This window comes from Ascaphus truei, chromosome 3 (genome assembly GCF_040206685.1).
Source record: "Ascaphus truei isolate aAscTru1 chromosome 3, aAscTru1.hap1, whole genome shotgun sequence".
Lineage (NCBI taxonomy): Eukaryota > Metazoa > Chordata > Amphibia > Anura > Ascaphidae > Ascaphus > Ascaphus truei.
The window spans coordinates 302,615,896-302,643,092 of NC_134485.1; the positions used below are offsets into that span (position 1 = coordinate 302,615,896).

The 27,197-nt window shown below is 43.5% G+C and overlaps 1 protein-coding gene across 7 annotated transcripts in view; it reads left to right on the plus strand.

Annotated features, from left to right (window-relative positions):
• DIAPH3 (diaphanous related formin 3) overlaps positions 1–27,197 on the plus strand; it is a 782,005-nt gene that overhangs the window by 494,384 nt on the left and 260,424 nt on the right. For 4 of the 7 annotated variants that reach the window (XR_012799927.1, XM_075591039.1, XM_075591038.1 and 1 more), the window contains exon 25: positions 18,201–18,296. The exons of 2 other annotated variants lie outside the window; for them this stretch is intronic. Coding sequence is in view for 4 of the 5 variants with exons in the window: in XM_075591039.1 (XP_075447154.1) it covers positions 18,201–18,296 (96 nt within the window). In the remaining variant the exon portion in view is untranslated. Of the gene's footprint in view, positions 1–18,200; positions 18,297–18,759; positions 19,204–27,197 lie in introns of those variants that run through there. One more of the 7 variants, XM_075591044.1, reaches the window with a different exon arrangement.

A 27,197-nucleotide genomic window follows, 5' to 3' on the forward strand; every position in this document is an offset into this window, starting at 1 on the left:
AAAGATATGTACAGATTGACATCAATGAAAATAAAGAAAGCAGATATATATACAGGTACACTCATATCTAAAGAAGTCTCACCCACCATAACACTGCTGGTCTCATGAGCATGTACATAATGCAATAATGATTAGGTGCTTCATCTATAGAGACAACGATTATATGAAGCATGGAATTATATTTTTACAATGAGAGAATGGCATGGCTGATGTCATGGACATATAAAAACATAATGTTAAGTCCGTATCTCTATCCTGACTATGATGCTAAAATAGCTAATTCCTTAAGAGTCACTCAAGATGATTCCAACTATTAGTAGATTTCATAATGTATGTCCTTGTTGTTTCGAAGTAAAAGTAGAAGTGGTGTTGTCATGGAGTTGTTTACATCGGCACAGAGGTATATGTAGGTGAGTCTCTCCAAAATAACACCGCACAAGTACGAGTGGATCAGTCAGGTGATGTGAAGACTCAGAATTGAGTATAGATGTGTTCCAATCTTCTAGCGATATGATGATGTGCAAACCCAGGACCCTGTAGGTGGACAGGGAGAGGGAAGGGGGGATAGAAAAGGAGGTGTATGAGATTCTCATCATAATACAAGGAATATCTATATGTCCCAAGTTAGCCACCAAAATATATTGGAGACATCTAGGTATGTGACAGGGTATGGACGAGAAAGGGCCTACAGAAACATAGAGAAGCCCAGGTAGTCATTGAGACCCTGTGGGATCATTGAGTCCATCTGGACAATCCACCTGGACTCTACGCAAAAGTGCCTTCTCTAAATCGCCACCCCTCATCCCCAAGCTTACTCTCTCTATTGCAAACGCCTGAAGGAGATTAAAATCAGATCCATGCACCAGAAGAAAATGCCGGGCCACCGAAGTAATTTTCTTAAAATTGTGAAGGTCTCTCGAAGCATTTTTGATATTCCTCACATGCTCGAGGAGGGAGACCACAGGGACAGGTAATGCAGTAAATTACACCCTTGGATTTACACCCAAAATTATCTTTGATTTTAAAGGTGTTTTTATTTAAGAAATCGGTGAACGCATCCGTCTGGTACATGTATCTGCAGGCAGAGCAGTTCCTGCATTTAAAAAAACCCTTCTTCCTAGCAGTCAAGAGGAAAGTTTCATTAATGGTAGGGACAAAGTGGCTGGTCACCAGCTTATCCCTAAGATTAGGGGACTTGCGACTAGTCATGGTGATCTTATCACCCAATACTCTTTTTAGATCAGGATCTGTCATGAGGATATTCCAGTGGTTTTGTAGTGTTTTACGTAATAAAGGCCACTGTTTATTATGTGTTCCTATGAATCTGATTTTTTGTTCTGAAGTAGTTTTGGTTTTGGGACATAAAAGAGTCTCTCTAGGGGTATCTAATCCTTTTTTGTAGCCTCTCTCCACACACTGATGGCTGTATCCTCTCTGGTGGAATCTCTCTCTCATCTCCCCCACCCTTTCTATGAAGCCCATCTCAGTGGACACATTGCGCTTAAGGTGCAGAAATTCGCTCTTAGGGATGGCCTTAATTTGGTGTTCCGGGTGAAAACTGTTGGCATGTAATATGGCATTTGTGGCTGTTTTTTTACGGAAAATATCCGTATGAAGGGTGCCGTCCGGCCCCAGAGTGATGTATAGATCTAAGAATTCCACTTGTGTGTGGCTACAATTAAATGTCAGTTTGATGTTCATGTCATTGTGATTGAGGACATCGACAAAATCCCTAAACCCCGTGGCAGTACACTGCCAGAGGATGAGGATATCGTCGATGTACCTCAGCCACAATGACACATGTTGGGTAAAACCTATATTCTCCTCAGAAAACACAATCTCCCTTTCCCACCAACCCAGGAAGAGATTGGCATAGGAGGGTGCGCACGTAGCACCCATCGCAGTACCTCTCCTCTGCAGATAGTACCTATTCCTGAAAATAAAATAAATAAAATAAAGTATGTGTGAGGATAAACCTCAGTAATTTCAGGATGAAATGCATAAGTCCAGTAGAGACGTTCTGCATCGACAGATAGAATTGTGTGGCGCGCAAGCGATCGTTGTGATCGATGCATGTATAGAGGGATTCCACATCACAAGTCGCGAGAAGAGTATTCTCATCGACCGTGATGTGGTCCAAACGCGGAAACACATCCATCGTGTCTCTGATATATGATGGTAACGTCTCCACTGAAAACTGCAGAAAAGAGTATGAACCTGCATATGGGTTCGCACAACCCCCCTATGCGAGAAACAATTGGTCTTCCTGGGGGGTGGGTGAGATTATTGTGCACTTTGGGTAACAAATAAAATGTAGGAACTCTAGGGAATTTCAAAGTAAATGCCTGGCAGTTACGCTCTGTGATAATCTCATCCAACACTGCTGACCTCAAAATTAGGTAAATTTCCGCTTTAAAGCGAATGGTTGGGTCTGAGGCAATCTCTGCATAACACTCACGGTTCTTAAGTTGTTTAAGTGCTTCCCTCTCATACATCACCTCAGGCCAGATGACTATGTTGCCGCCTTTGTCACTGGGTTTGATGATCACATCCCATAGGGCCTTGAGTTCCTTGATCGCCACCATCTCTGTTCGGGTGAGGTTGGTATCACCCATCTGGGTTTTAATCTTCTTAAAGTCCTCCATCACCATTTTCAAATAAACTTCCACTGGTGGACAGGTCTGCCAAGGTGGACAGAAGGTTGACTGGGGTTTCAGATGTGAGAGAACGTCCTTTTCCTCTATCTGTTTAACACCTTGATCCTCCAGTAGCGATTCAAGATCTTGTAAGCACATGTCTTCCTGTGTAGTAGCTGTATGCATTCCACATTGTCATCATTATTACTATGATCCTTGAAATAATGTTTAAATAAAAGAAGTTTTCTGCAAAATAAATTCAAATCTTTTGTCCACTCGAAGTGGTCCATGCAGGAGGTCGGTGCAACGGAGAGGCCTCATCGTAAGACATTATTTTGTTCTTCTGTGAGAATAATATTGGACAGGTTGATTATCGTCATTTCACTGCCTGTGTCTTTCATTTCATTATCTGTATATTATGTATTTGGTAGATTTTCACCAGGTGATTATACTCATGGGCCTAATTACACATCCTTTTTATGCGTGCATGTTACCCTGCCTACCCCACCACTCCCAGTAGAAGGCTCTTGGCCGAAACGCATAGGAGTGGGTGCAGTAGGCAGGACCCCTTGGTTTGTCCCCCTTTAGGGACACGTAATTATGTTCTGAGCTTTTGCTCCTTGCTTCCTCCATGATCTTGCTGTGTGCCTGATGTTTGGTAATGTATGACAACTAGCATATAGGTTTTTGAGGTGTGCTTCTTTAGGCTGTATATCTTTTGGCCCTATCATGTATTGCTGCACTGTGTCACTTGAGACTATCCCAGAGATTAAGTGGGGATGAGTATGCTTTGATATTATGTGATCTGACCATTTGGCCATAGCCACTTCATTTTTGCTCCTTGTCTGAATTACTATCGTTTACCTTGTCAGGTACACTAGAGTGCATTTTCTGTCTGATTTGACACGGTTTTTTCCTATTTGGAATTAATTGTTGGAGGATGTATGTCAAGTTTTTTACGTACAGGGGATCCATGCCTTGTTTTAATTATTCTCTGCTTTCTTTTATTTTATGTTCTGTGACAGTTATTCAATAAAGATTTTGTGAATTTGTACTTTGAATTGGTATACTAGAGTGCTCTTGTTTGGGGCTTTTCTTTCTTTTATATATATATATATATATATATATATATATATATATATATATATATATATATATATAGCAACTGTAAATATTACTGTATGTTCATTTGCATGTCTTAGACAGGTCTGCAACTCTGTCTTTCCCCATTGTCACCCAGCATACAGCGCTTCCACTGCAGCAAGGGATTCTGGGAAATGACATGCAAATGAGCACTCAGTGCTACCTTTTGTCTGTATATATATATACAGTGTTCGACAAATCACCCAAAAATCTACTCGCCCCTAGTACCGCCCCTAGTCCCGCCCCCAACCCCACTTTAAAATAAAATATATAAATAAAATACATTTAATAAATTCTGAGTCAGAACAACAATCGTTTTTGACATAAATGTATTTATTGTATTACATTATACTACAATTAGCGTGTGTGTGTGTGTGTGTGTGTGTGTGTGTGTGTGTGTGTGTGTGTGTGTGTGTGTGTATGTTGGATCTAGAAATAAAAGCCAGGTGTGAATGACTAGTTTCCTGAACCCCTTAACCTGTGTCTGGACGTCCCCGCTTCACAATATCTAAAGCAGCAATCCCACCTGGGATCTTACCTGATCCGCAGTACCTCAATGTCCAGGTACCTTCATTCCAGCAATCTTATACATTGGAGGGGAGGTGTTCCTTACCTGTCTTCTTGGTTAGGGGGGTTCCGATGTTTCCTGTGTGAAGCTTGAGTCAGATCTGGAAGAAAGCAGTATAAGTTATTTCGGTGTAGTATAGGGCAGTTAAGATATACAGGGTAAATAAGAGATCCAGATCCAGAGTGAGAGACAGAGAGAGTGTGGGGGAGAGAGACAGAGAGAGTGTGGGGGAGAGAGACAGAGAGAGTGTGGGGGAGAGAGACAGAGAGAGTGTGGGGGAGAGAGACAGAGCGAGTGTGGGGGAGAGAGACAGAGAGAGTGTGGGGGAGAGAGACAGCGAGTGTAGGAGCAAGAGACAGAGAGAGTGTGGGGGGAGAGACGGAGAGAGTGTGGGGGGAGAGACGGAGAGAGTGTGGGGGAGAGAGACAGAGAGAGTGTGGGGGAGAGAGACAGAGAGAGTGTGGGGGAGAGAGACAGAGAGAGTGTGGGGGAGAGAGACAGAGAGAGTGTGGGGGAGAGAGACAGAGAGAGTGTAGGGGAGAGAGACAGGGAGGGGAGAGACAGAGAGAGGAGATAGGGGGGGACGGACTGATGGGGGGGACTGGGTGAGGAGATGGTGACTGACTGGGTGACTTTGACTGACTAGGTGGGGGGGTGACTGATTGGGGGGTACACACACACACTCCCATATACACACACACACCCATATACACACACACACACACACACACTCATATATACACACACACACACACACACACCCATATATACACACACACCCATATACACACACACACTCCCATATACACACACACACACCCATATACACACACACACTCCCATATACACACACACACAAAACGTCGGGTGATTGTGCCATGTTTCCTCTAATACACTCTTGACACAGGATTACCTTGAGTGCTGTCTCTTCTTTGCTGTGGTATATATATCTGTGTGTGTATTAAAAATGAAAAAAAAAGACATGCTGTGAGAATAAATTATTTATTAATATTGTACACACATATACATACACACACATACATACTGTAGTAGCGGCGCAAATGCTTACTTTTCGGCGTCCTCTCCCCTATCGCCCGGCTCACTGCCATGCGCGCACACGACCCTAGTATACAATGGCTGGCTAACCACAGCCAACTATAACTGCCGCTGCTTTCCCCAGAGAAGGGGGGGAGAGAACAACTTCACCCCAGCCAATAGGAAGCTGGCTGGCACAATCCCCTAGGCTTGCTGGATGTTGGTTGCAGACCCTGCTGGGACAGCCTGCGTTGCATATCTAGGAAGAAACAAGGTCACAAGTCTGCTGTGGAAGCAAGGCTGTCCTGTCCATGATATTGGATCCAGAGGAAGTTCCTGGATTCTCGTGAGACAGTTCCAGACAAAGTAAAGGACTAAATAATGTATATTTGGGTGCCTAAGGACTGTTGATATTGTTGCTAACCGGGTGGGTTATTTAAAGTTATTTTAGTTTGCTAGTGCCAATCAGAGAGGGAGCTGATATTTAGACAGTCTACTGATAAGTGTAGGCTTTATTTTTATGATTTGTATTTCCTTAAAGGGACGGTGGTCCTAGTATTGTGTTATTTAACCCCTGTAAATAAACCCTGGATAAAGAAATACAGAGTTTCCTGCGTTAATATGGGACACAAGACCCCGCAGCGTCACGGCGGTGTTCACTATATATATACACACGTGTGTGTGTGTGTGTATATATATATATATCCCAGGTCCCCCCTCTGGGCTCCCCTTTAGTCCCCCTCTCCTCCGCTGCGGACGGGAGCGCTGCGTGTGCCGGAGTGGCGAGCGCCTCGCCGGAGCTCCAAGGTGAGCAAGTACTCATGTGTGCTATTCGTAATGACTGCCGCGCTAGGAGAAGACTGCGCAGATGCAAGACGGCGGCGCCCTGAGTACTTGTCAAAGTGCTCCGGCATAAAACGCGTAGGTGGTGTGTTCATGTAGTTCCTGCTGATGGAAGTCTGCAATAAATAGCTAATTTTTTATGTTGGAGTCTGCCTGGGGTTATTTATATTTGAAGTCAATGGCTGTGCTCTGGTTCCTGCCTCATCATGCACTTACATAAAGGGACGAGAGAAGAAAAGGGAGATTTGTTAATCACGATAATCATTTCCCCTAATCCCACCATGGCAGTGCATGACTGGTTCATATCTCCAATATAAATTATCCTCAATATACGTTATCCCTAATATACTTTTCTTGGTTGTTTGATTTTGCAGTACATTTTTATATTTCATATTCCATAATCATCTTGTATTCTTTTCGTATTTCATATATTTCTCTGAGAGCTGAGTTAGACGTACAATTGACGCAAAGAGAAGAGGGGTTCTTGCAATGCAGGCAAAATATCAGTTGATCTGTAACCTACCTATATTTGTGAAGGGCCTAATCACCAGTGTTATGCACTAACATGGAGGTACTATAAGAAATTAAATGATGATATTTAGAAAATATTTCCTTTTTTTTTTGTGTGGTTAGATTCTACACGGGTGGACAGTACAAAAGGTAAAACTTTTGGGGTATATTCTATCCAAACCTCCTGACTGCAAAACCTATGTGAGACAAGCAAATAACCACACTATAATTATCAAAGAGAATCATCCCTTTGTATCCTGTGGATTCTTATTCTTTGTTAAATCTCATGAAGTTGTTTTCCTTCAGTTATGCCCTAGTTCTGCAACAAGAAAACATTTATAAATAAATAACATAAACCCTACAGTTTATAAGAACCTTACGTCATTTCTCTTCTCTGAGTCTCTTTGTTCATTATTAACTGTTGTGACCGAAAATACACAGCCAATCACAAGAAAAACATTGGGCTTGATTGGCATATACATTTCAAATGTCAGTAACAAAAAGAATATGGTACTTTTTGAGTCAATATTTTTCTGATTACAAAACTGTATACTAGATACAAAATTATTACTATCCATTTATTTATTCTGCAGACTGGGCTATTAGTTATTTTAATATTGTTTCCTAGTATAATTTATCAATAGATCATTTAGGCATGTTTTCTTTCATAAACAATTTCTTCAAATAAAATTAGAATTTGTGGATATGCTTTGAATAAATTACTGACAGGTTAATATCTGGTCCACAGAAAAAACACAGCAACTAATGCAATGCAAATTGAAATTGTATTTGTACATAGAAAAATTGTACCAACATTTTTGTCTTTAATCGGCAAGTACTGTAGTCATTGAGAGATTTCTTCCCCCTGGAGAAAGGTGGAGATCACCTTTACTGCAGCACTAAACTTGACAAGTATATATTTTTTTCTTGGGGCGGGGATGTTTAAATATTTATTTTTTCAGTTCTTATTGTTTTTGTTTTTAAAGTAGTTTTTACTGCACTGTAGCTCACACATAGCACTTATAGTGTTTCTAAATATTAACCCCTTAGGCGCCTCATACTTGCCATGCATCCCATGCTATTGACTATATCAATGTTGCGTTTCCGCTTTTCTCTAAGCAGTGGACACAGTATAACATTGGTAGTGTAGGAACCTGCTGATAGGGGCTTCCTTCACTTGGTTGCAGGCGTGATATGTTTTGGCGATAAGATTGAACTAAATTACCCGAAAAAATATATATAACTGAACTAAATAATTTGCCATACTATATTGAATGTGCATTTGGGACTTCTTGCATTGAACTAGTTGCCATTTTTTTTTGTAGGGACATTGAGCTCACCTGATTCTGAGAAAACAATAATTAATTGTACTACTATAAGAATACTGTATATGTGTCAAAGGGCTAAACTTTATATTTGAATATGCTGCTATGAGTGGTAAACTGGCTAGTAATCTGTTCCAGTGAGAATGCTCCCAAAGCATATGTACAGTACCTGTCACATTGAACCTATACATGAGTAGTCCATAGCTTTTGCATTTTGTGTATTACTGCTGATTTACTGTAGATCTTATAGTTGAGCTAAGTTTACTTACTTCTACTACAGGCATAAACCCCCTATGCATTATTTTGCTATGGGTTAATTTAATTGAAAAGGTTTCATCTATTTTATTTAATAGTTTTTCACATACTGTATAAGACCACAAATCTAAAATTATTAAGCCACAAAAAACACAGAATATACAATACTTACTGAAGTGTTAAGGGATAGCTCATAACTAACTGGAAATATATTATACTGTATATTTCAGAATGGCAGATATATTTTTAAGGATTCTAAATCTATAATCGCAGGATGAAAAAGATGCTTGCACGACACTTGCTTTATTAAATATATAGACACATAGATTACATGGAATTATTTTCCCGTCAATAAGAAAAGTAAACTCCTATACACAAAATTAAATGTAATCTAAATCCATGCTAAAGCCCTGATTGCATCAAGTTAGTGTTTGTACCACCCTTGCATTAATATGTTTATAGGATCATAGTCTTGAAATATTGTAGAGTCAAAAACATTTTTCTGGAAGAGTATTTGAAATATGTGTCTGTGTATGTATATAGCATAAAATCCAAGCCAAAAGTTTCTCTACGTTAGTGGGGAATAGGCAGGACAGCCCTTAATTATATGCACTCTGTTACATATCTTAGTTGAACCTATCATACACTATGATGAGCCTACAGTATCTGTGGGAACACAGCAGAACTAAATGGCAGTATCATATGCCAATCTTAATGAGAGAATTACTACATTTATATAGACCCCTGTTAGTTGTTCGTGAATAGAAAAATGAGGATGTTAAAAACTAATTTTAGTAGATCAAACTAATATAGGTAGGTAGCAAAAACATGACAAAAGTTACACTAATTGATTACTTACTGTAGGCAGGTCAAGTGTATACCACTATCTCGAGATCCTTGCTGAGCCCTGATAAGTTACTGCACTGGAGAGGAATTCCCTGTTAGTTAAGAGCAATGTTGATGCTGTTGAGATGACAGCGTCAGAGTAACTAAAGGCTCACAGACATCTCCTGTTGGACACTTGCATACGTTTCCAGTAGATGTGTAGGACTTGAGTAACTTAATACAGACAGCCCTGTCTCAAATAGCGACCTACAGTAAGGGTAGGGTTGAGGAGTAGAGGTAGCCCTATAAAGAAAGGCTGTGCTAGCCCTCATCTAGTCTATCATTCACCGAGATAGGTAACAGTGTCCATATAATTGGGAGCTTTCCTGTCTATTCCCCACTAACATGGAGAAATGTTTGGTTTGGATTTTAGGTTGTCTTTATTTTCTCCCCTAGTGCACCTACCTATTCATCTCATTCAGGTCTGAGCGGGTATCCATTTTCTGTTGTGTGTACAGTATGTATGTTACACGATTATAAATAAAAGTATAGGGATTTATAAGATCTTGTTGAAGAATGAAGTGCAATGTGGAAAACAAATTAAAAGTAAAAACAGTTTGAAATGTATAAATCTTATTTTTATTTTTTTTGCACTGTTATTTGATCAGCATGAGTTTTGATTGTACAGGTCACTGTACAGTATCCTACAAAAAAATAGGTATAATGAAGAGACTTTATTGTTTACTATGTATTGTACAATTACAGTATAAGCTTGTCACTCCATCTCTGACCTTTCTGTATTGATCCTAAAGGGACAATTCAGAAAAAACACTTGAAAGAACTTGCGAGCTGAAATTCAGTACACCTTTTTGATTCCAGAAATAATGGTTTGAACCTAGATTTGAGTTTTACGACACACTACAACTACTAACATACCCTCATATTAGGTATGTGTATGCACATGCTACATGCATATACTGCTATCTCCACTCATACTGCTTCCATGTTCCAGGCTCGGTGCATCTTTATGCATGTTGTGTGCTTGCTTATTTATGTATATGATTGTGGCGAGAGGGGTAAAACAGGCCAATAATAAAGGCATGATACCCGGCTGGTTAACCCTAAACCCTGTTGGGAGTGAAGGGGTTAAAATTTATTATCCCCATAATCCCCTGTTTTCCCTTACACCACCGCTCTTAATCCTAAATCGCATTGGGACTGAAGGGGTTAACTGTATGTGCACCACACTAATATGCTCGCCCCTACACCATCTTTCTTGACCCCATTTTGCAGCTCATTCTCTAGATGCAGTAATAGGAATGTATACAAACTGTGCCAATTGGTTTTGAGACACGAGGGAGCTGTGAGCGCTAAACCAAGCGCTGATTGAAGACGTGTGGCTATGTATGGGTGGCCGCGTTGAAAGTATAGGGATCACTTTCTAAGCTTTCGACCTCGCAACCGAAAGGTTAAGTGAGTAAGTGATTTGCGGTCTAGCTGAAGTGGTTTCTGTCAAAATGTATCCGCTACCTTGTTAGCTTCATAACTTGAAAGAGGGAAAGTCAATTGATGTGATAATTGGGTTAAACCGCAAACCACATCATAGCTCGTTCAATTAAGCTAACTCGCAATCAGAATAAGCTAGCATTCTAACTTTTGGAGTGCAGTGAGGAATAAAGAAACCATACACACACATATAAAGTTTATAGTAGTGGCACAAGCAGACCATATTAATAAACTGTGTTATACTGTTGGTTTTAAATGTGAAGCCAGGAAAACTTTTTTCTGTGAGCCGGGAAAAATCCTTTAGCATGCAAATATGCTACGGGTGAATGAACTGAGGGATTTCTCAAGCCCTAGCAATCCTAGGTGTTAGAAGAGCCAGAAAATCCCTGAGTATCAGATCCTGGTATGCAGGATGGGCCATTCATACTTGGTAGTCAAAACCCAGACTTACCTTGTCGCCAGGTAAGAAGTTGGACCCGGTATGCTAAGGAGCTTAGGTGTCAAGTTGACACATGCTCTGTGCAAACCAGGAAGCCACTTCTGCCCATGCTATGAACTACTGGCAAGTCTGGGATAGGGGGGAAAAGTGTTCCCACGCAAGGGATTGGCTGTGCATTTGGGAATAGGACCATGAACCCTATAAATATGCCTGCTTGCCAGTCCCAGTCAGATTCACCTTATTTTAACAACGATTTGATCAAGTTCCAGCGTCTGCGGTTCCGGAGTGTGAGGAGTTAATAATACCATAACCAAGGATCATCCCCCTCTTCTGGAATTCGTTAGAGCTAAGGGTTCCCGAACGAACCCTGTAAGGACTGAACAAACTTTTACTTGTTGGTGGAAATAGAGGGCTGGCAAGTTGCGCCCCCAGCCAGGAACTGCTACACGGATCATTGTGCGCACCCACTTGCATGGATGCCCAGAGACTTTGTTTCGTTCTAAGGACAATTTATTTTGTTTCCCCATCCCAGTAAGTATTGTATTGAGTGTATATTGTGAAGATTTGCGTGTCTGTCTGAAAAGAAATAAATTACAATTTATTTTACCCAACTTGTGTGCTCAGGGCAGAATCCCAGTATTAATTTGTGTATAAGTCTTGGTCTCCCGTGACAAGTATATTTACTGGTGGCAGCGGTGGAACGCTGACTGAGCCTATGGTATAATCTCCAGCGGGATTCTATAACATAGTGGGGAAACTCGTAGATTGTGAGCTCTCCGGACAAGTGGTAATTTACACACGCTTCACAAGAGCACAAGATATTACACTGTTCCCTTTGCCCAAACCCCTGTGCTAACCATCACATCATGAGTAACCGCTCAGGAAGGTTCTGATCCTGGGACCGGCAGCGTATTTTGGAGAAATATGCAGGATATGAATTGCCGACGGACGGTCGGTCAAAGTTGCAGCTGGAGGAGGACCTGGAGAATCACGAAGCCAGAATGGCTCCAATGGAGGGGCCTGGCCCCTTAGCTGCAGTTGCAGTGGACACCAATCAGCCCCGAGTGCAGGAGGTCGATACAGCTCCGGAGCTGCAAGGACATGGGGAGGGAGCAAGTGACCACCTGAATAATGGTGGCTTGGCGACAGAGGGTGCAGAGGAGGTAGTCACTGTGGCTACTGGACTTACCGCGCTCCTGACCGCATGGGGAGAAAAGGCTACCGCAGCGGAGCGTATACAGATGCTGGCCGTAGTGCATGGTAAAGCCCCACATCCCTACCTTGTCAACGGGGAACAGGACATTCCCCGGGTGGACCACCACAACTTCAGCAAGTTCATGGATGGCACGGATGAAATAGATGCATTACTAAATGATTTTGAGATTCCGTGTCTCCGGTACAGGGTCCCACGTCGGGACATGGTGCTGAGACTGCGTCCATTGCTTTCCGGGAAAGCCAAACGAACTGTGCAGGGTATTCCACGCATGAATGCGGATGATTATGGTCATGTAAAGTGTATGCTGCTCACCCAGTATGCCCTCACCACAGAAGTGTACCGGGGCAAGTTCCGGACTGGGGAGAAATTCCCAGGGAATCCTATGTGGATTATGGTGCCCGCATGGCTTTGCAGGGGACCCAGTGAGTGGAGGGTTATGGGATCACCAAGTTCCATAGACTGCTGGACTTGATGTTCCAGGAGCAGCTACTACAGCAGCTTCCCTCGGACGTGAGGGCACGGGTTTTTGACCACAAACCAAAGACCCATGTGGATGCTGCGAGGATGGCTGATTGGCCAGCAGGGCTTTAATGCAGAAGAGAGCGGCTCCCAAAGATGCAGCTAACCTGGCCAAGGTAGTCAAAACCATCACTCAGTGAACCCACAAGCCTGCAGCAGAAGGCGACGCACCCCAAGCTTCAGAGTTTAGACATGAAAGGCAGTGTTTTTCCTGCAACAAGGTCGGTCATCTCAGGCCAGACTGTCCGGACTGGGACATCAGGGGCAACGATCGCAAGCTGCAAGTCCAGTCGCCCGTGTGCGACTGGCACACACAGAGGAGCGAAGCACAGCCATGGAATCAACCCACAGAGGGACGTCCACGGGAGAACCTGCACTTGCCGCCTCGGGACCAGCAGCGGAGATCAGAGGACATCAGGCATGCATCAGTGAGGTTGAAGCCCAATGATGTCCGGCAGAAGCATCTGCAGAGGGTGACCATCGGGGACTGGCAAGTGGACGGCTTGCTGGACTCCGGTGCCATCGTTACCCTGGTACGCCCTGATATGGTGCGGCCAGAGGATTTGCTCCCGGGCACCGGGATGCAAGTGAACGTGCCATATGGAGGACCGCGGTCGCCCCAGGTTGCCCGGGTCTTTTTGGATTGGGTTGCCGGTCGTGGCATAAGGGAGGTGGGTGTATTGCCTGGGTTAGATGCCTCAGTTTTGTTCGGCAATGACTTGGGGCATGTTACCTTTGTGTTCACATCAGAATTGACTCCTGTTGCAGCGATTCCTAGGAGCCAGCCATCAGGAACCACCACAGAATTAACCCCTGTCCCCCTGCATTTGGGACCAACAGTTCCAGCGGTCTCTGCGGAGACCAGACAGGTAAGCCAGACTCCTGAGTCGCAACCAGTGACTGACTTACTGTTCCCTTTACCTGTCCCTGTTTCCCCTGACTTAGAGACTAAGGGTGGGTGGTTAGTGTTAGGGACAGCGTTTAGGGATGCGGTGATAGCTGACCCCAGCTTAGAAGGCATGAGGCTGCGGGCGTCCGAGTCTCGGGAAAGCAAGGGGTCAGGCCACTTGCTGTGGCACTGCGGGCTCTGGAGTAGGCATCCGAGACCTACCAGGTCAGACGTAGTATGGACAGGTAGGAAGAAGACTGTTAGTGGGACCCAGGAAGTGTAGGCAGCAAGGATTGCGGGAAGCCCACTCCATTCCACTGCAGAAATGGTAAGCAGAGGAGCACAGCATAGCATTCATCCGTGAAGTAGAAATGAATTCAGGGCAACTCCATGTAAAAAGTTAAAGGGTATTTAATCTGTATACAATGAAACAGAGAGAGCTAACGCACCAACGCGTTTCATCCCATAGGGACTTTATCAAGGTGCCATTCCACTGGCACGGCATCAGGGGGTCACTCAGGTGAGAGCCCAGCTGTTTCAGCCTTACTCCTGGCCGGAGGCGGCAGGGGCAGAGTTTTGCCACCCCGGTGATGCCTGCCAGCCAGAGGGTAAAGCGGGTGAGTGAGTGCGGATGCTCCTGAATCTGTTACCAGGAATGGGGAAACTGTTTCAGGGAGTAGCTCAGGCAGTGCCAGGCCTCTTAGTTAGGATAGGGTTTCCTAGTGTGATTCTAGTTGAGCTAGGGTCCAGGGGGGTAGGCAGCCAGGAGCAGAAGCCAGGGCTAGGATGGAACAGCATAGGGTTCTCACCTCGGACAATCCGGGCAGGACACATAGTACAGATCATCCTGTGCTTCCAGGTGATCTGCATCCTCTGCATAGGAATGCTTACAGTGTGTAGTATCAGCAGAGGTGAAGAACAGTATAAAGAGGAAGGCTAAGGGGGGGGGGGTGGTCAGCCTTCAGCATTCCGAATGACCTCTGTGAGTTTTTTAGGATGCCATTCAGGATGAGGAATGCTCTGGCTACCTTCCAACACCTGGTCTGTAGGGCACTAGCGGGAATGCAGAGGTATGTAGGGGCATACAGGGAGAGGATTGTTGTCTGTAGGCAGATATGGGATTCGTATCCAGGACAGGTACAGACGAGACAACGAGTATTCTAAGGCTTGCCTTAAACTAGCCCGGTTACATGCTGGGTACATGCTGGGTGTAACCTGGCTAGTTTAAGGCAAGTTTAAGGCATTTCTGCATTGACTAATGACCCATCGGATTAACGCAGCAGGGGTCCCTGGCAGTCCCAGTTTGAATGGGATTGCCAGGGACCCCCCGCTGTTAATCTGATGGGCCATTAGTCAATGCAGAAATGCCTTAAACTTGCCTGAAACACGACCCAGCATGTACCTGGGTCTTTTTGGCGATTGCCACTGGTTTGTGTTAGAATAACCGTCGGCACTACAGTAGCAGCAGTGCTAGCAAGGATTGGGGAGACAGGGCTTGCTATTATACCCACCCAGTGTTCGGTAGAGATGGCAGAGGTGTTGCATCTAGGGCACAGGGTGCGTGGCAGAGGTGTCTGACTTTTCTAGGCCCCACTCAGTGTGTGTGGGTGTATATATATATATATATATATATATACATATATATATATACCCACACACAATGAAGGTAGTCTGGCACTCATGTAGTAATACAGTAATGAGCTGGTGCTTGTACCATAAGAATAAACAGCATACAGTACGTTACCAGCAAAGAGATGGTAAAAAAAGGCAACAGCACTCAGTGGTTATCAACAAATGGTTTTTAGTATAAAAGATACTTGCACATTAAACCAACGTTTTCGTCCCCAAACGGGACATTCCTCGGGGGGGTTGCAGAGAACAAGTGACAGCCAGTGACTTAAATACCCACCACCCAAGTGCCCAACACACAACTACTAATTAAAAACTCCCAAAACTGCACGAAGCAACAGGCGAGTGTCAATTCAAATGAACAGTAGCCATATAGGTTCCTGGTATTGGTCAAGTTGTGTTCACGTGACCGATGCTTAGAAGGCGTCAACTCGTGACGCATGCGAACCGCAGACCTGTAGCGCGTCTCTGTTCAAAGAGTGGATCACTGCTCCATTGCCTGATGTCGTCATGGAATCAAGGTTGGGCATGCGTACAGTGTAGCAATAATAGGGAATAAAACACAAAAGCGCACCGAGGGTCAAGATTTAATTAAAACATGTTAGTAGTAATAACAATAAAAACTTACATATAAGGGTAAGTACATCCAGTATTAAGGTGCAGAGGAAACAGTCCTGGTGGTGTCCTGGGCATAAAGAGATGGTGCAGAGGCTTACAAGGTAGACCCACGTGCTGGGGCTGCCTGGCTCAGCACCATATAGTTCTTACTTCCGGGTTGCAGCTTCTCGCAGGACCCGTGAATAGTAGCCCACTTCAAATGCCGGTTTCCCAGAGAAACTCACTCCGGCGTGCCGAAGGGTCTCTGGTTGTTGATGGGACAGCTGGGGGTAGGTACACCTGTGGGCTGACTTCTAGCTGCACCGTAGGGCTTTCGCAACGCGTTTCACACAGTGTTGTGCTTCATCAGGCGATATTTTGGACACCTACGTGGGGGCCTTTTAAACAGTAATACTGGGTTCCCAATAGGGTAGAGAATTAGCCAATAGGAGTACATGCATAATAAATGCAATGCACTAACGAGGCTTAAAAGGTATTGTGAATGCAAACGGTATGCATTGAACCTTATATTAATAAAAACAAATAAATTTCATCAGCAATATATTAATAATTAAATAAAAGACACTGCAAAAAGCCACCCATGTAGGTAATAACCCATAATTGATCATGTAAAGGTATTACAGGATCACACTTGAATCACAAAGATACATGCAATAAATACATAAAAACACATTGTAAATGGGGGATAGAAAGGAAGGGAAAGAGGTGAAGGGTTTAAATAGATAGAGTGAAACAGATAAATGAGAGGAGAGAAAGAAGGATAATATAAAAAGAAAAAAGAGAGGGGGCGGGAAAGGGAGAGAAGGATGAGATAAACTAGCAGGGGGAAAAAAAAAGGGTGAAGAAGAGGTAGAAAGAAAACAAAAGAAAAAGAAAGAGAGGAAAAAAGAAATGAAAAAGGGAGAAAGAAAAGGGGGGGAGGGAAGGGGAGGGGGGGAAAAGGGGAGGAAGGAGTGAGAGGGGGGGGGGGGGGGGGAAGTCCCAGGGGTATAGGGATTAAGAACTAAAAATGGATCTCAATAATTTTAATAATGGATAAAAAATCTCATTAGTCTTAATGCAACAACTAATATCTGTTTATCTCAAAAAGGGTGTCAGTTCGATATAATCATTGAGACCTCCTGGGTATTTGGACTGTAGGGTAAAGATCCAAAATTGCTCACGTTTGGCAAGTTGTAGATCTCTATCTCCTGCCCTCACATTGCTTTTTATTATCTCAATACCCATATATTGTACACCCACTGTACTACAATTGTGTACTTCTTTAAAGTGAGTCAAAAGATGAGTTAGAGGTTTGGAGGTCCCTTCTAGTTTAGGGATATTAGTTATGTTACGTAAATGCTCCATAATGCGTAGTTTCAAATTTCGCAAGAAGCAAGAGCGCGGTTTGACTTTCTTATCTATGGTAACTGTGTTGCTTATTTCTAAGGAACACTACTTTCCCTTTACCCCACATCATTCTCGCTGCACTACCAAAGACTTCCATTTAGTATTACAATTGTGTTATCCAGTAGATATTTGTTCACTGTGCTATTGTGCAATTTATATTTATTCAGCAATTGTTTTTCCTCCTCCATGTTCCAATTCCCTCCCCCCCCTTCCCCAGGCCCCTCTTCCCTGCCACTCATTTCTCCTCTGTCCCTCCCCTCCTCCTCCCCCCCCAGGTCTGTGCCTCCACCTTCCCCTGCCCTTATTAGACGTATTATGGATGTACCACACACTAGCCAATTCCTACAATGTATTAACAATAGATACAGGAAGGCAGAAATCCTTAACAAATTATTCTCTGATAAACCTCTGACTGAGGAAAATGTACCTAATCTCTCTGATCAAATTGATACTTTGCATAAACTAATAGAAAAAGAAACTCGGTCCTGGTTGGATATGGTCACACTAGAGGAGTATGCCAGGTGTGGCCGTATTCCCAGAGGCTTAAGATTTAGAAAAAAACCAACATATGCTGCTGACAATGACGAATTTGTAAAGGAGTGGGACAGACTCCTTGATCATTGTTCATTTGAATTGATCAGATTGCTGGTGTTAGAGAGAAAGAAAGAACTAACAGAATTAGACTCCAAGATCACTCAGATCAAAAATGAGATTCTATCAATGTCTTGCTTAGATCAATTACCCAAACTTACAGAAGACATGTGTTCTAAATTGAAGAAATTTGAAAATCAAATATTGGCATCCAAAAATAGGAAATTTCTTAGGGATAAACTTGACTATTCTCTAAACCAACAGAGATCATGGGATAACTCGAGAGACAAGAAACAACAGGAAGGAGTAGATGCTTCACATAATCCCAAGACGCCCGTTCCTACTCCCAATTTAGACCATGTAAGTAACAACCCACATAAATCTCACAAATATCATCCACAACCACCCAGAACACCCAGAGACCCCAATTATTATCAACACAATCCACACTTCTTTCCTCATCACGACCAACATTATAGACACACGCCTCAACATCATAGAGACAGCACTTCATATAAACCCCCATGGGGTCACCCCACGGGACACCCTAGTCATTGGAAATATCAAAAATCAAAAAATAATAAACATTACCAGAAGTATCACTACACACGTGATCACAACCCTAGAGAACCCCCTAGGAACTCAAGGAGTACAGTGACACAACAGCAACCAAACATTAAAGATATCAAAGAGAACCCAATCCCAGTGACTAATAAATATGAGGTCTTAGGAACATTGCCAGAATCACAAAATGAGGATTTTTTAGCCAGATTGAATCAAGTCAGGCAAACAATACCAACCTGGGATCCAAATCATCCACCAGAGACCAAACAAAAACCATCAAGAAAAAGGGAGAATTCAGAAGGGGAACAAGGGGGAGAGGAGGAATCATTACAACCCTGCAAAAAACCCACCCAGACAATATCACACTGATTAACAACGGTATTTACAATTTATCATCTATCACTGTAGATAATACACTTATGATGCTGTTAAGTAAAGGTTTATCATTTGCCCCCACATGTGAAGCTAAGAATTTCGATCTGTATGTGGATCTTCAAAAATTCACTCGAAAACTCACACTGGGTAGACATTTTTCGAATGCTCCATACAGTGTTGAAGCAGCATCCCTCGATATATGTTCAAATATTGAGGGCTTTACCATAGAAGAACAAGCTGCGTTGGTTGACCTCACCAACTTAGCAGATGAGGGATATATGGATGCTCATTCTAAATGTCCAGTGAACCATACGAACTATAAACCTCGATCAGTTTTTTATCCCTATCACTCTCGTGGTCATTATATAGAAATCTTCAATAAATTAGTAGAGAAGGATTTTAGAGAACTGTGCCAAATTGAACATGGGAAACATAAATACACTAATAACCTAACTACACAAGAAAAACTAGTATTACAAGAATTAAAAAACAATCAAGATGTCATTATACGTGAGGCAGATAAAGGCGGGGCCATTGTCCTCCAAAACAGGACTGATTACTGTAGGGAGGCATTACGGCTGTTATCTGATAGTAATTCCTATCGGAAACTATCCAAAGATCCCACCAAACAATATCAGGAAGATCTTAAATTACTACTTGTAAGTGCACGACAATCTGGTGTGCTAAGTAAGGCAGAATACGAGTACCTATTTTGCGCTGCTCCCACCATCCCTATCCTTTATCACCTACCCAAGATTCACAAATCCCTCACTGATCCTCCTGGGCGACCTATTATATCGGGTATTAACTCTCTCACAGCGAACCTTTCCCAATATGTAGACACTTTTTTACAACCTCTTGTGCCAACATTACCTTCACACTTATTAGACACTACCTCGGTTCTTACTCTACTTCACGATTTTCCTTGGGTGAACACCTATTTACTAGCCACTTTAGATGTACAGGCACTTTACACATCAATACCTCACAAAGGTGGATTAGAAGCTATAGATTTCTATCTAGCACTTCACGATACACTCCCACCTATACAGCGTCACTTTATTCACGATTCCATAGAGTTCATTTTGCAACACAATTATTTTCTTTTTCAGCACGACTACTATGTACAACACTGTGGTACTGCTATGGGGACCCGCTTTGCACCTTCCTTCGCCAATCTTTACATGGGATGGTGGGAGTCGATGCATATATGGGGTATCACTGTATCTCCTCCTCAGTTAAAACTCTGGAGGAGATACATTGATGATATACTAGTTATCTGGGATGGCGATGAGACGTCATTTAAAAACTTTGTTGATAGAATAAATAACAACAACTTTAATCTCACCTTTACTAGCAATGTCCAAAAGGACAATACTACCTTCCTGGACCTATCAATCTCCATTAAGGGAGACTCTCTTCTTACCCAAACTTTCTTTAAAGACACTAATGTAAATTCCTATTTGCATCCCAAAAGCGGACATCAAAAGAAGTGCATTGACAATATTCCGTATAGCCAATTTCTCCGCATCAGGAGGAATTGTGCAACTGTTGATAGCTATATGGAACAGTCACAAATACTGATTAAACGCTTTAGACACAAGGGCTATCAGGAGGAATTAATATCCGAATCCTACCTTAAAGCACTGAATAAAAATAGGGATTCATTACTACTAAAAAAGAAAAAGAGTAAACAAATTCATGCCAAAACCATAGGATGTAAAAACACTGACTTAGAAGTCGATAACATTCACACACTCGATTCCCCCCCTGTCAACCATAAAAAAGACAAACAAGAGACACCATATTTTGTGACACAATTTAATTCTTCCCATAACTCCATAAAAAATATTTTGACCAAACATTGGCACATTTTACATATGGATCCAATTTTAAATAAATTCCTTGCCCCGAAACCACCCGTTGTTTTTAAAAAAGCACAAACTTTAAAAACCATCCTTGCCCCTAGTCTATTAAAGGGAACAGACAAAGAACCCAAGAAAGATCTAAGGGACCAACTGGGAGTCGTGGGAAATCATAAATGCGCTAGGTGCAAGATTTGCCCAAAAATGCTAACCTGTAAGACCTTTAAATCCCACGTTACAGGGACTATTTTCAAAATTTCGAGTTTTATTGATTGTCTGTCACAGTATGTGGTGTACATTCTGCAGTGTAGCTGCGGACTGCAGTACGTGGGCAGGACAAAGCGAAATTTGAAACTACGCATTATGGAGCATTTACGTAACATAACTAATATCCCTAAACTAGAAGGGACCTCCAAACCTCTAACTCATCTTTTGACTCACTTTAAAGAAGTACACAATTGTAGTACAGTGGGTGTACAATATATGGGTATTGAGATAATAAAAAGCAATGTGAGGGCAGGAGATAGAGATCTACAACTTGCCAAACGTGAGCAATTTTGGATCTTTACCCTACAGTCCAAATACCCAGGAGGTCTCAATGATTATATCGAACTGACACCCTTTTTGAGATAAACAGATATTAGTTGTTGCATTAAGACTAATGAGATTTTTTATCCATTATTAAAATTATTGAGATCCATTTTTAGTTCTTAATCCCTATACCCCTGGGACTTCCCCCCCCCCCCCCCCCCCTCTCACTCCTTCCTCCCCTTTTCCCCCCCTCCCCTTCCCTCCCCCCCTTTTCTTTCTCCCTTTTTCATTTCTTTTTTCCTCTCTTTCTTTTTCTTTTGTTTTCTTTCTACCTCTTCTTCACCCTTTTTTTTTCCCCCTGCTAGTTTATCTCATCCTTCTCTCCCTTTCCCGCCCCCTCTCTTTTTTCTTTTTATATTATCCTTCTTTCTCTCCTCTCATTTATCTGTTTCACTCTATCTATTTAAACCCTTCACCTCTTTCCCTTCCTTTCTATCCCCCATTTACAATGTGTTTTTATGTATTTATTGCATGTATCTTTGTGATTCAAGTGTGATCCTGTAATACCTTTACATGATCAATTATGGGTTATTACCTACATGGGTGGCTTTTTGCAGTGTCTTTTATTTAATTATTAATATATTGCTGATGAAATTTATTTGTTTTTATTAATATAAGGTTCAATGCATACCGTTTGCATTCACAATACCTTTTAAGCCTCGTTAGTGCATTGCATTTATTATGCATGTACTCCTATTGGCTAATTCTCTACCCTATTGGGAACCCAGTATTACTGTTTAAAAGGCCCCCACGTAGGTGTCCAAAATATCGCCTGATGAAGCACAACACTGTGTGAAACGCGTTGCGAAAGCCCTACGGTGCAGCTAGAAGTCAGCCCACAGGTGTACCTACCCCCAGCTGTCCCATCAACAACCAGAGACCCTTCGGCACGCCGGAGTGAGTTTCTCTGGGAAACCGGCATTTGAAGTGGGCTACTATTCACGGGTCCTGCGAGAAGCTGCAACCCGGAAGTAAGAACTATATGGTGCTGAGCCAGGCAGCCCCAGCACGTGGGTCTACCTTGTAAGCCTCTGCACCATCTCTTTATGCCCAGGACACCACCAGGACTGTTTCCTCTGCACCTTAATACTGGATGTACTTACCCTTATATGTAAGTTTTTATTGTTATTACTACTAACATGTTTTAATTAAATCTTGACCCTCGGTGCGCTTTTGTGTTTTATTCCCTGCTGTTGCCCGCGTTTGGAGCCATCCTGCGACGGGACCTGTGGAGGAGGGGTGCCTTCACATCACATCAGCTGCAAGAGGGAAGAGTTGATCCACTACGAGATCCTGTTAGGAAGCAAGAGCGCGGTTTGACTTTCTTATCTACAGTGTAGCAATAATCCCTACATGCATGCGGCGATTCAAGTGCAGAGATCGCGGTAGTAGTTGGTGTGAACAGGGAGTCCAGCACATCGGGGGTGCCCACCAAGGGCCAATTGTGCATATACTGTAGAACATCAGTAAGCGGGTCACACCACTCACATGTCGTCACATCCGTAATTGGCAAAGAGCCCTGCTCGCGACACTGATCCATCACTGGTCCCCAATATAGCATGATTTGGCATCATCTGTTCATAATAGCATATGCTATAGCTCACACAGATAAAAAGGAACCATAGCACCATATCCGTGAAATAGGGTTCAGGGGTTCAGCAGTGCCCCAAGTGAATCCAGGGTGCTGAAGATAGACAATTAAAAGCACCTGGATCCGAACGCGTAATGTTAAATAAATTTGTATTCATGCAACCGTCTCCCTTTTCGGTGTTCTGAGATTACCTTTGAGGGTGGCCACCTTCAGATCGTTCATCTTATGGCCTCAGTCAGAAATTTTCGCCGACAGGACTGTTTCTTGTTCCGTGTGTGATGCTGTGGCGTTGCAGATTCATTCTCTTGTTTAGTCTCATTGTCCCATCTCACCTATGTAGTAGCAGCCCCTGGGCATTTCATGCACATGATGAGGTACACAACATTGCTGGTGGAACAGCTGAACCTTCCTCTGATTTTGTACTCCAGATACCTGTGTGGTATTTGTATTGTTAACACCAAAGTGATCTAAACAGGCACTTACACACAATAAAGTGAAGGATAAATTATCCAGTGAATGTTCTATTTAAATAAATAGAGAGTTAAAGTGAAAAAAATGAAGTCTCAACCTCCAAGGAGAAAATGTACACATCTCCGCTAACAGACAGCACTTCCAGGATTAGGAGGGAGCATATTCGTCAGGAATCCACCACAAAAGAGAAAAACAATGTAGTGCACTTCTGTGTGTGCAGTGTGACAGGAACAAATTGCAAAGTTTTGGCTCATATAGAGAGCCTACTTACAGACGGTAGATGTTCAACAGCAGTGAGTATAGGTGGTATCAGCCGATGTGAAGTCCAATCTTATCTTGTATGTCTCAGAGAAAGACAAATGAAAGTCAATAGTGCAGACCAATTAAAAGTTTATCATACATTAAAAAAGAACAGTAATGTACTCACATTCTGTACAGAAAATACAGGCACATAAGGTAGAGTGTAACTTTGATTCTGCGGAGGAGATAGGTAGTAGCAGCTGTCTCTGTCAGTCAGATCCTCCCGCAGCACGATCGCTTCGGATGGCGTCTGACGTCACATCCGCCGGAGTCAGTCTCTTCCGGGTTCTCGGGGGTAGGGCAGATGTGGCGATGGGTGATCCTCTCAGTGTCACGTCACACTCTGTTTAGCTCCATCAATGAATACGCGTTTCGTCCTGGTACTAGGACTTCATCTGGGGAATCAGGACGAAACGCGTAGGGTGTAGGCTTAAGAATAATCCATAGCTCTCCCTATCACCAAAACTGTCAAACTTTGACCTCCAGATACAATATAGTATATACTGTGGACATTACTCCCTGGCGCTCCGGTACAAACACTAACCGAGTGACGTCACGATCGCTATCTCGCGATACCTGGGGAGCAACACAGGAGAACTGGAAGGTAGCTGCAGGCGGATCTGTTACAACACAGAGAATCTCGGCTTTCCACGTGGTGAGGAGGTAGACTGCCACATAGAGCAGCAGGAAGGAGAGCATTCTTTAGATCCTACATGCCTTAATCATCTGCTACTTTGTAAGTAGCTTTCTACTTTTGCGCAGTAACGAATACAAAACGTACTTCACCATATTTTGTCTCTTTCTATTTTATTTCAGAGATTTCACCAAAGATATCAGCCATTGTTCCCAGTTTAAGTTATGCTCAATTTTTTATTGTATAGCAACATTTGCGCCTGTGTTTTCTTTCTTTCTCCATATATTACTACTGTGTATAGTGTTACACTGGGGCAGCATTTGTTGTTACATTTTATTGTTTTATTGTGTTAATTTGCGCACTTAGAATGTCGATAAGTACACACCAACAGGTGCCACGGCTGTTCCAATTGCCAGTTTATGCAGACGGGCAATGCATTCGCGCATCCTCAGAGTAGCAAATCCACAAAGATTAAACAATACTTGAACTGCGAGTCTACTGTAAGTACGTAGTCTACTTTATCAAATGCCCTTGCGGGCTTTACTACGTTGGAAAGACTATGAGAATGCTGAAAGAACGCATCAGCATTTATCGATGCACAATCAGGAAGGCACTCCTCAGCGCAGATGATGATGATTTAAAACACCAACCAGTGGCACGGCAATTCAGGAAGTACAACCACAGTCTAGCGACCCTCAGATGCATGCCCATCATACAGGCCCGCGCCCTGTTGAGGGGTGGAGACAGGAACAGACTACTGCTCCAGTTGGAAGCCAGGGCAATATTTGATCTCAACACCATGACACCTAGAGGACTTAATGAAGACTTTAAGCTAAGCTGTTTTCTCTGAGTGACTATAGATTTTTATCAATATGTTCTGGTGGGCCATACGGACATTGGGACATATAGCTGAGTGCTCACTGCACACACTGCTCACAGCACTCACTGCACACACTGCTCACACTGCACACAGCACACTGCACACATTCCCTGCACACACTGCTCACAGCACACACTGCTCACTGCACACACTGCTCACTGCACACACTGCTCACTGCACACACTGCTCACTGCACACACAGCACACTGCACACATTCCCTGCACACACTGCTCACTGCACACACTCTCACTGCACACACTGCTCACACTGCTCACACTGCACACTCTCACTGCACACACTGCACATGCACACACTGCTCACTGCACACACTCTCACACACACACACACACACACACACACACACACACACACACACATCCATATACACACGCACACACACATCCATATACACACACACACACACACCATATAAACATATACACATACACACCCATATACACACACACACACCCATATACACACACCCCCATATACACACACATACACACACACACACCCATATACACACACACACATATCCATATATATACACACACACACACACACACCCATATATATACACACACACATACACACCCATATACACATACACACCCATATACACACACACACACACACATATACACACACACACACACCCATATACACACACATACACACAAACACCCATATACACACAGTTTCTCTCCCATATATACATACACACACACACTCTCTCACTCTACACAGACGGGGGGGTCGGAACAGAGGAAAGGCTGCGACCAGCACCACCACCCGCTCCCCCCCTCCTCCCGCACAGGCAGCGAGAGCACCGGGGACAGTGGTGGGGAGAAGAAACCCTGCTACCACCTCCATGCAGGCAGCGGGAGCACCGGGCACGTGGGGGGGCGGATCAGAGATAAGCGGGAACCTGAGGGACATCCCCGCTCCCATCTCCTGCCCCGCGGGCTGTCACGCGGTGACAGGGGGAAGCGGGAACCGGAGGGACATCCCCACTCCCATCTCCTGCCCCGCAGGCTGTCACGCGGGGACCGGAGGGACATCCCCGCTCCCATCTCCTGCCCCGCGGGGTGCAGGGTGGTGTGTGGGGGGGGGGGGTGATGATGCTGCCGAGGGGTGGCGTTTTGGCCGGGGGGGGAAAGAAACTCAGGCGTTTGGGAAACACTGTTCTAACTAATTTTTTTGCGGCGGCCATTTTGTTTTTGCGCGACCCCGTTACTAACGCGGTGGTCTCGGGGTGGACCCCGAGGACCGCGTTATAAAGGGGTTTACCTGTATATATATATATATATATATATATACAGTGCTTGACAAATCACCCAAAAATCTACTCGCCGAACCAAAAAATCTACTCGCCACCTAGTCCCGCCTCTAATCCCGCCCCCAACCCCGCCTCTAATCCCGCCCCCAGTCCCTCATTTTTTAAAAAACAAATTTATTTTATTTATTTTAGTTTATTTATTGTATTACATTATACTACAATTAGGTGTGTGTGTGTGTGTGTGTGTGTGTGTGTGTGTGTGTGTGTGTGTGTGTGTGTGTGTGTGTGAATGTCGAATCTAGAAAAAAAAGCCAGAATATTTAAAGCAGCAATCCCGCCTGGGATCTTACCTGATCCGCAGTCCCTCAATGTCCAGGTACCCTCATTCCGGCAATGTTATACATTGGAGGGGATGTGTTCCCTACCTGTCTTCTGGGTTAGGGGGGGGGGGGAGTTCCGATGTCTTCAGTGTGAAGCTTGAGTCAGATCTGGAAGTAAGCAGTATAGGTTATTTCAGTGTAGTATAGAGCAGTTAAGATATATAGGGTAAATAAGATATCCAGATCCCGAGTGTGAGAGAGTGTGGGGGAGAGAGAGAGAGTGTGGGGGAGAGAGAGAGAGTGTGGGGGAGAGAGAGAGTGTGGGGGAGAGAGAGAGAGTGTGGGGGAGAGAGAGTGGGGGAGAGAGAGAGAGAGTGGGGGAGAGAG